The 10,414-nt window shown below is 40.6% G+C and overlaps 1 protein-coding gene across 1 annotated transcript; it reads right to left on the bottom strand.

Annotated features, from left to right (window-relative positions):
* Nucleotides 1-362: 362 nt before the first annotated feature.
* On the bottom strand, nucleotides 363-9,298 carry ppp1r3ab (protein phosphatase 1, regulatory subunit 3Ab). The gene is made up of 4 exons (XM_072435630.1): nucleotides 8,376-9,298; nucleotides 7,752-7,810; nucleotides 7,561-7,655; nucleotides 363-5,570 (listed from the first exon to the last, which is right to left on the bottom strand). Exons 1-4 carry the CDS (start codon nucleotides 9,170-9,172, stop codon nucleotides 1,440-1,442), a joined length of 5,082 nt encoding a protein of 1,693 aa, XP_072291731.1. The 5' UTR covers nucleotides 9,173-9,298; the 3' UTR covers nucleotides 363-1,439.
* Between the last annotated feature and the right edge of the window lie 1,116 nt (nucleotides 9,299-10,414).

The following is a 10,414-nucleotide window of genomic DNA, read 5'->3' on the forward strand; positions in this document are numbered from 1 at the left end:
TAAGAATTATACTCAACAGTGCTGCATTTGGAATCTAATAAATAAAAATATATAAATATAATAATGAATAATAAATAAAAACATGTCTATACTATGATACAACTATTACTATAAAAGACACATATAGAATAAAAAGAATGAACATACTCAAACATAAAGTAGTTATCAGCTAATGTATATATTTTTTTGTTTGGTTATTATTTTCTTTTGCAGAAAGTGTCTACTTTATCAAAACAGAATTGAGTCTTCTACCGTCTTCTACTTTGCCTTTAAATAGTGAAAGGTGCAGTTTTATAATATTGCCACAAGATGTCACCAACAAATTAATGTTAAACTTTCAAAAAAATTGAAACGAGACCATTTTATTATTACTCTTTATTTGTTGTTTAGGTTCACAAAGTACACTATCAATCACCACCACATTTCAAAAAACATATATTTTATAAACTACAGCCATGGTCCATAGTTTGCTGGCATAAAGTACATTTATAAGAATGCAAAAATAGCTCTCTTCCTCCCATAGGGAATACACAAGGTCTTTCAGAAAACATCTGTCATGTAATCACAGCTCTGACATAAAGTGAATTAAAAAGGCAATAATACAGCCGGGCATAGCATCAAGATCAATTACAACCAAAGTTTTAGATAATTAAACATAAATATTTCTTTGTGGGACCACTTTTGAACACTGAACACTGTAGACCAGGAACCAGTTGTCTTAACATCACAATCTGTCCATTGTCAGACTCACTCGGACTTGAACAAAATCTGTTGAATAATCCATGCCACTCACTACATGTGGACATCTTACGTATGTATTTATTGCACGATTGAACTAGCAATTCCCCTTCTGGATCAATAAAGGTTGTGCGTAAACTTCCTGGAACCAAACCAGGACTATAACTGCAACGATACTGCGACTTCTACATCGGGACAAAACCGGGATCAAATTGAGGCCAATGTGAATTCAGTCTTAAGGGTGTGTCCATATTTGTCCTGGTTTAGTTCAGTTTTTTTTTTACTGTTTGTGAATGCATTGTGTTATTTACTGGTCTTACTATTCTGTCATTCATCATAATTCAGCTAACTCTTTTTATATGTGTCTTTCTATCCCCTTGAAAAAAAGAAGCAGATCACTTATATCACCAGCTTACTATATTTTTTCATGGAACCACAGTTGAAAGACATTGACCTCCACAGACCGGGAAACAAGAGCTGCAGTTTTGGAGATGATCGCATTTGTCACACTCCCTTCATCGAGACGAGACCGGGATCAAATCGAAACCAACGTGAATTCAGTCCAATTGCATGTTCATATATATGTCCCGATTTACATGGTTTGGCTCTGTTCTAGACCTAGTTTAGCTTTAGTCACAATTTTGTTGAACATAAGTTATTCACCGCTCTAAATGTTCTGCCAGTCGTTTATCATAAATCTACTAACTCTTGTTTTTTCCTGCCTGTCCATCCCTCTGAAAAAAGAGCCAGATCAATGACATCATGTACAGCCCAAAGCAGGCTATAAAATCATAATGGTACGCCACTGCCAAAAATATAACTCCCAATGTGGCGAAGAGCAGCGATTTTAGGATATTCCTGCAAGAAGAACTCTGCTTCCACCACAGATGCTCTTCTTCTTCTTCTTCTTCTTCTTCTTCTTCTTCTTCTTCTTCTTCGAGACTCGAATCAGGCAGAGCTGGAGCAACGCCTTGAACCGTCTCGATTTCCTGTTCCCGTGCGTGCCTCGCATCCGTCACCTGCTCCTCGTCAAAAGATTCGCTGATGGACGGCAGCGACGTTGACAGGCGTTTACTCCTGGTCGCGGGGAGCCTTTTGAACCCTTCGTCTCGGTTCCGTGCGGGTTCCGTGGCTTTTGGGGAGCTCTGTTGCCCATAAACCGCCCGTAGACAGTGCATGTACAGCTCCATCTCGTCCTCCGAACCAGATTCTGACTCGGAGCGGCCTTCTTCGTCGTCGTTGTCGCTGCTTTTCAAATCTCCTGCAAAAGTGTCATCGTTGGTGTCTTTTGAATCTGTTTTGTCTATTTCCATTGGCATAGATGTTGCTTCTTCCGCTATTTTGTCCGGGCTACTTTGAATGCCTTCTTGAACCTTGTCAACTGGCGCAAATGACCTACTCTTGACCCGGCGAGGAGGTATTTTAAACCTTTCCTCTTCATTCGTTTTCAATTGCGTTTTCACCGTTTCCATTTCGTCAACATCTGCGTTTCTACATCCTGGCATTTTGTCCACAGAATCCATTATTTTGCTTCCAATACAATCATACATTTGTTTCTCATTTGCGTTGCTACTCACACTTGCGCAATCCTTCACATTTTCCTCATAACGAGTGTGTAAATTTGGAATTCCGTCTTCAAATACAGGCGCAAAATATGTTTCATCATTTACTTGTGCAACTGGGTAAAGTTCTTCCAGTTTGTTCTGTGTCTTGTCAATATCTTCTCTAACAAATTCAAAAGCAAATCTTTGTGAGCCTGCCATTTCTGCGAGTTCAACATCGTCCATTTTGGAATCCAAACTCTCCAATTTGTCGTTTTCCGCCAAATTTGACGCAACATCCGCAATATCTGGATTCGTGGCTTGAATGCATAGGTCTTCTTGCTCCTCATCAACCATAACTTCCCAGGTTTTCACGCAATCTTCCAAAGTAACACCCATTGTTTCAATCTGGGGTAACGTTTCAAAATTCCCTACATTTCCAGATCTTGAAATTCTGGCAGGTTCATCACAATCAATATTTGTTTTGGACTCAACCGCATCCTCGACACGACCTGTAGTAATGGCTTCGGTTAATTCTTCTTCATTGCGCTCGCTTGTTTCTTTTCGCTCAATCTTTTCACAACTTTTAGCCACTTCCAGCTTTTCGAAACAAATGCCAGAATGTGCTACGACTTCACGGCCAGCTAATTCAACGTCCGTACAACATTTTGAATCTTCTGTTTCTAAGACAGCCACAGTTTTGGTAAGATCCTGCGCCAAGCCTGACTGAGCTAAAAGGCTATTAGCGTGCGACGGCTGATTAACCAAACCTATAGAGTTGCATTTAGAAACTTGAATAAGCAAATGCTCCACGGCTGAGTCTTGGCATGGCAATATATTCACAGTTTCGCTCAATTTGTGATCTAGTTCGAGATTAATTACAGAGTCACCGCTATTGTCGTTTTGTTGCATGGACAGACATAGATTTTCGCCTTTCGATAGTTCAGGATTTGACGATATCGCCAATGTTTGCTCATCATTTTCGGTGTTAAGCTCATCTGGACGGCTGAGCTGGTCATTTTGAGATGACTGAAGAGACACATCTGGATTTTCCTCAAGCAATTCCGACACAAGGCTTGATGTTACAGCCACAGATCCAGCTTCGCCATCATATCTGTTGTCTAAAAGGTTTCCGTGGTCAGTTGAACGATCTCGCGAGCAACTATTCCTTTCCAGTAACCAACATGCATTTTCTTCAACGTTTTCATCCGATTCTTGTCTTGGAGTTGTTGTTGTTGTTGTTGTTGTTCTTGTTGTTGTTGTTGTTGTTGTTGTTGTTGTTGTAGAGTTGTTATGTTCTGTGCTTGACTTGTTTCCCAAATTTTGTTCGAGTAATAAAGTTACATTTCCTCCGTCAAGTATTCCAGCGTTTTGTGCCGTCGCCGCTGTGACATCAGCATGGTTTTCATCCCCAGATAAATTGGTTGCTTTGATTCGAGGACCTTCATCGTCAAGGCTTTCTTCACCTGTTAAATCTGCAAGGGTAAGAGTTTCATTGGGCTGGTCTACCAAAAAGTCATTCTCTGTCTCTGGACTTTCAAAGGTACATGTCGGTGTTAAGGCCATACTTTGGTCTTCAAAAACGATGCCCTCGTTACGATCGCTCAATGACCAATCAACGTTTTGCGAAAGTTGAGAGCCCAATTGTGCATTTTCTTCGTCAGTTATTGGTGATTCCGTTAAAATACTTGTACTACTGTCTGGACTTTGCTCACTGATAAGATCACTGGTGTTTGTGGGTTGGTTGGACAAACGTTCTGCCAAAGTTTGCTCAAACGTTAAAGATTTATCTGCGTCTAAGGGTGTTTCTGACACATGCTTTGGTGATACATCGCTAGTTTGGTCTTCAGATTCTAGACTACTTTCACCCATAGTTTTGGTAGGAAAGTCTATCAAAAGTTGTGAGTTTTCTGTAACTGTTTTGGACACGTGGCTTGGCACAGTTGTGTTGCAGGCTTCAGTGTCTAAACTTGGGAGAACAGTCATATCGTTAACTCTGGCAAACTGGTCAACCAAACCCTCATTTTGTGAAGGTTGAAATGGCGACAATGCATTTTCTTCACATTTGAAATCTTTTGATGTTATATCCAATGTTTCGTCAACTGTTTCTAAACCAGCCCCAACTGTAACATCGCATAAGCTTGCCAACTCATTTTGAGAAAGTTCAAAAGACAAAGGTGTATTTTCCCCTTGAAACAATACGTTGCTCGGCGGCAAAGCTAAATTTGTAGTGCTATTTTCAAGACCTGGCCCGTCTATATCAGTAATGCTGCTAGACTGGCCGGGCCGTTTTACAAATTGACAATCTTGGTCTTCAGTTGTCAATACTGTTTCATGCCTTTTTATTTTCAAACAGTTTGAATCGTCATTTTCCAACAATTGAGTCTGAACAGATTCGTTTGGAAGGGTTTCTTGGCGCTCTAAACTCAAATAGCTATTTCCGATTGTTTTTTCGTGGTCCAAAATCTGCTCAGATGCATTCTCTACATCGCAATCTAAACTGTCTACTGGATATTCTGGATCTGATATTGTATTTGTTTGCACCTCTGTCAACTCTTGAACCGTGATACGCTTTTCAAAGGCATTATCGACCTTCAGCGTTTCATCAATGCTTGAAGCAGCCCCACTTTGTTCACAACCTTCAACCGTCCCGTCACTGTAACAACATCTACTATCTTCACATACATTTCCATCCGCACTGCTTCTCCGCATCTCTGTCTCTTGCTCTTCTTTCGTTGACCTAGAGTTGCATATTTCACTGCATGACTGCCTCCCCACTCGTCTCCCGGACACCTCATGGTAAAGTGGCGCGACCACAGTGCCGAATGCAAAGCCGCTGGAGTCGCTAACAAGCCTTTCGCTGTCACCTCTCTCCGCTGAAGGACGGCCACAGTAACTTGCCGCCTCCGGACTTGCTGCCTCGCTGCTGGAGACAAAGTTGTTGGTATTCTGAAGCAGTGCAGTGGCGACGCTTGGCACGTCTTTGCTCTCATCGTGACCATCATTTGCCAAAGTTGCAGCATCAGCTGGATTGAAGTTCTCATGTGTCTTGCTATTTGAGCCCTTTGACAGTGAGCCGTTAGCAGAGTCCTCTAACTGAACGCTTCCTTTAGGATTTGGATAGTTTGTTGTTTGGTTCTGCTGCTGTGCTGTTGTGATGTGTTTTTCCGAAGATGCTTGAGTGTCACTGTCTTGTGTTGTCAAGTCCTTTTGAGTGAAGTGATCCCTGACCTGGGCCATACGTGCAGCTTTTCTGCGATTACGACGACTGCGGTTTTTTCTGTTCTCAACCTGTTCAATTGTTCAAAACAACAAAGGTTATTAACATGTGATGGTTTTTCAATTTTACAAAATGTTATTATGACAACATATAGAAAAGAGTCAGTGTAATAGTTCATTCGTTATGTGTGAGTCTTCAATTGTAGAAAAACAAAACGTTTTTAGGTATTTTGAAGCGATGAGGCATCATCAGCCCTGGCCATTCTGATGCTAATCAGGTACTCATCAGTGATGAGGGAGTTAAAGCCAGCTAACAATAGGATTTCTATGTCACATTACATGGCTGTTGGGGTCACAAAGAAAATTAGTTTCAGGTGAAACTTAAAAACAGTTAGGGTTAGGTTAAGAATAGACAAACATGACAGGTTATTATCAGGAGGCTCTGCCCTGTGGGCGGGGCCTACTCCGAGGAGGATAACTATCCATGTTCTCAGACTAGATCAGCAGAAGAATGACTACAACTGAATCTTTTTGTACATTAACACCTCAAAAAGGTTTTGTTTAGCTGTGCCTATATGACAGATGAAAGGTTTTGATCAGCACTCATGTCTTTTGAATTATATTTGATCACAATTATAATATATATGATTATATGAATCATATATTATATGAATATATTAATTATATTTGATCACAATTACTTGTGTTTTATTGATTTAATTTACTTGTAATAATTGTATTGTAATTTGAAATGAACTTTTAACACACCCCTCTTGTTCAGTACATACATTTGCTTATATTTAATTATTCATATAATCAATTAACAAGAAATAGTTCCTTATACGCATACTAAATTGCTGCTATTAAACAAAAACAATTTTTCCTTTTTGGTTGTTTTTTGTTAGAATAATTTGTTGTGACACTGCATTTGTTCCTCTTATTTAGTAAAAAATCCTAGCATATGTTAGAACAAAGGATAACGTTCATACCATATGGATTATGTATCTTCACAAGTACAAAATAGTATTACAGTGTTAAATGCAAGATAAATGTGTAATAAAATGGTAGGTTTAATCAGGAGTATTTTCGGATCAGAAGTAAAAAGCTGACTAACTGAGGCTGTGCAGATCAGAGTTTGTTGAGGACATGATGTGACTGGACTCAGGTGTCACGTGTCAACCAGGGTCAGGCGAGATCTATGTTACCTCTGCAATCTACAATTCAATCACATTTTAATCACAATTACTGCTCAAACCAGCAATTAAAATGGTGTGAATGAGAAAGACATGATAGACACTAGATCTGTCCCTAAAAACTAGAGCAAAACCAACTCGTCTAATCAACAATAGCTTTGAAATCATCGAGCATGTGTCACAAAACAATACTATCAAATATAATTAGTACCTCCTATAAAGATTTTAGAGAGTACATAACTAAATCTTACAAATAATTGACCGTTTCACACATTTTTTAGTGATTATGTTTCATATATATGTATCTTTATATTATTCTTTTGCCTGTTTGGTGCTTGGTGACGCTATAACGTGCACAATTTAAAGATTTACATATTTAATGCAGTGTTTATTATGTTCAGAAGTAAAAAATCTCAAACGTAAATGCTTTTTTGTTTGTTTTCTTCTCTTTTTAATGCTGCTTCAACTCCGGTTAAAACCAGTTAAAACCATTAAACCAGCATGTATTTCATATACCGTATTTTCCGGACTATAACTCGCACCTTTTTTCATAGTTTTGGCCAGGGTGCAACTTATATTTATACTTATACTTATAATATACTTATGCTTATACTTATACTCCGGAGCGACTTATATGTGATATTGTTTGTTATTTTCACAAACACATTTCATACTCCAATGTGACTTATATATGTTTTCTTCTTCTCTATTATGCATGTTTTGGCTGGTGCGACTTATACTCCGGAAAATACGGTAGATTCAAAGACAAAACACTTTTAAAATATACTGAGGTAAATGATGTTAGTAAGTCAATTTTAATACGTTGGACGTGCATAAAACAAAAATACAAAACCGTCAGCTTCATTCACCTGTAATGTGTTTGCATCTTCTTCACATTTCACTGGGCCGTCGTCGCTTTGGTTACACTGAGTTCCATTGGTGTTGTTCTGCTGCGGTGTCAAATCTAAGACGAGTGGGTTTACATTATTTCACAGTATATCTAACATTTCTGCATCTCAGAAGCTTTTACAGTAACATTCAGTGTAAATGGGAGAATCACCTGCTGCAAGGTTTTCTTGCTCCAGAGAAGACATGCTTTCTTCCACAAAGAAGCTCCGACTGTGAATTAGTCAGAGTGTTATGAGGGATTTGTACAACCACGTTTAGTTTTAGTTATGTGCAAATATTCAAGACAATCCGATGCACTTTGTCATTAAAACACAGCAATTAAAACACAGTTAATGATTACAAAAGAAAGATAGTACATTTTTGTGGCCATTTTTAAATTAATATTTGATTTTGATTCTATAAACAATGAACTCGATATTCAAATTTCACATCTTTTCAAAACAACATTAATGATATCATCTCAATTTCAATATATTGTCAGCCAGGTGTTTATTTACATGCACAAAATAAATCTGAAACACTTTCATTTATGTCTTTGCCACATTACTTTTTGGCAAATATTTTCCTTGTCAAAACCTGCTCAGATGTGAACAATCAGAAAAAAAAACAAAAATCACCTTTCACTGTTTGCATGTCAATTAAATAATTCATCAACTCCAGAAATCAGATCATGATCACACTTTAGCCTCGCAAAGTTGCCAAAACCAGGGCAATAACAATGAATGACTTAGTGAATTAACCATTCATTAAAACATGCATTGTTAATTATTCTCACCTGACACTCTTGAGGCAGCTCTTCTTGTTCGCGCTTTCCTTCTGCGACTTGTCCTGAACCTCCTTCCTCTTATGACAAAACAGCACGTAGTTCTTGTCGCTATTGTTGTCCCAGAACGTTCCGTTGGGCGTCTCGTACCGCAGACAAAAGTCCACTCGGGCCCCCTGCTCTGCGAACGGAGGCACCAACGTGAGCCTGAACGCAAACCTGTCCAAATGCCCCTCGCTCGCTCCGGGGACATATTCTGAGAGCAGGTCAAAGTGGCTGACCCAGTTGTCCAGAGAGGTGCGCACGTAGACCGCTTTCGTGAAGGAGACGTTGAGGACGCGGATCACGCCTCTCAAAATAGTGGTCCCGGGGAGCAGCTCGACGCTTTCCAGCTCAACCTTTTGATCCAAAACCTTTGCGGAGATCTTCTCGGACGGCAGCGAGAGTGGAAAGCCGACGGGCGAGATGAAATACGCGTCGCCGTCCGCGTTGGCGTCGTCCAGGGCGCCGGGCAGCTGTGGCAGGTCCCATTTGTCGAACTCCTTGACTTGCACCAGATTCAAGCCCACGGCGTCCGCGAACGACACTCGGCGGGACCCGCTCGACGAGGGAGGTTCCGAAATATCTGACTCGTCGTCGCTGACCGATGTCTTCCTCCTGGGCTGCGGGGAAGATTTCGGTCGTATTCCAAACACGACCTCGTCATCGTCGTCGTCCAGATCCACGTCGAAGTCCGGGTAGGTCGGACCGGGGACCACCAGGAGCCCGGCGGCCATGGCAGAGGAGCCTTGACGTCCCACAAACTCCATGCGGCTGCTCCTCTCCGGGCTGTGAGCTCGGGCCAGAACTTCACTCCGGTCTCATGCAACTGACATTCAACAAGCTGGGACCGACTTAACGGATGGAGTAGAGTTACAGATGACATTGTTGCAAGGGCCAGGACTAAAAATAGGCGGGAAAGGACTTCAGCTATGTACAACGTCGTCTCAAATCGGGAGCAGAAAAGATCATGCCCCCTGTCGCTCCTCCTACTTTGAATTCGGGCCAGAAAAAGTGGGACAATAGGTTGGGCTCATGATTTTTAAGCATTTTTTACGTATTCTGCATTAAATTGTGTTGTAATTGTCCTTTAATCGTGCTTACTTCGTATCAGTCAGGCGTTTCTCACGTCAGAAATTGAGTTATCTCTCCATCTACTGGCTGCAGGGGGAATTATACTAGACTAGTTTGCCCCCGACGTGCCTAATGAACGAGATTTGACGGCAGAAATGCTCAAAAACGAGTCTGGCGACGGTTCAGTTTTAAAACAGAGCAGATGATTTTGGAGCTTTACCTATGATGTCACAAAACTGGAGCGTTCAGAGTTTTTCCTGAGGCTCAGACGGAGAGGACTTGCAGATGTGTGAAACAAGCATGAATGAAGCTAAATACAACTCCAGGTATGTTTGTGATGAAGGAAATGATGCATTATACAGTATGTGTCCGTTGTAAATGTGCTGTAAAGTTGGCATCATTTCAGATGGAGGGCAGAGAGCCGACAACTCCAAGAACAATTCACTGTTTATGATTGAAATGAAGAATCCAAATATTTCCATTATCATTTTTCATCAGGGGTTGGTCACGAAAAACATGCCATATTTGACCTAAGGCTGTGGCTTAAACTCATTTCAACTGATCTAGAACTGGGGCTGGTGGAGTCACCTGCTAGTCTCCATGGAGATAGATAAGCACCAGAAATGTCCACAAATGATCTGCCCCAATTTGAGTGTGTGAAATACAATCCTAAAACACCATTTACTTGGATCCTAAAGAGGTTTTGTGCCTGTTTTCTGTCTCCATCACTCACCACAGCACGGCTCACTCTGGCACATTTACTCTGTCCCATGTTAAATACAAATAAACCGAATTATAATATCATTCTAATCCACAGGCATTTGTTTTGGCCCCCGGTCTGTTACGTCTTTAAATGAATTATTCCTCAGAGATGAGTTGAAATGTCAAGAGCATGGGATCCACGCAGGTTATTTATAATCTGTGGCTTTGGGGCCGCA

The sequence above is a fragment of the Eucyclogobius newberryi genome, unplaced genomic scaffold, assembly GCF_026437365.1.
Source record: "Eucyclogobius newberryi isolate DKJ021-1_F unplaced genomic scaffold, fEucNew1.0.hap1 SCAF_7, whole genome shotgun sequence".
NCBI lineage: Eukaryota > Metazoa > Chordata > Actinopteri > Gobiiformes > Gobiidae > Eucyclogobius > Eucyclogobius newberryi.

Bases quoted from the DNA above. Each gene is read 5' to 3' on its own strand.
- ppp1r3ab (XM_072435630.1), bottom strand. From the start codon at position 9,172: ATGGAGTTTGTGGGACGTCAAGGCTCCTCTGCCATGGCCGCCGGGCTC. The intron at 7,656-7,751 runs GTGATTCTCCCA...CACTCGTCTTAG, and splicing joins GCAAGAAAACCTTGCAGCAG to ATTTGACACCGCAGCAGAAC. The intron at 5,571-7,560 runs GTGAATGAAGCT...ACAATTGAACAG, and splicing joins AAGATGCAAACACATTACAG to GTTGAGAACAGAAAAAACCG.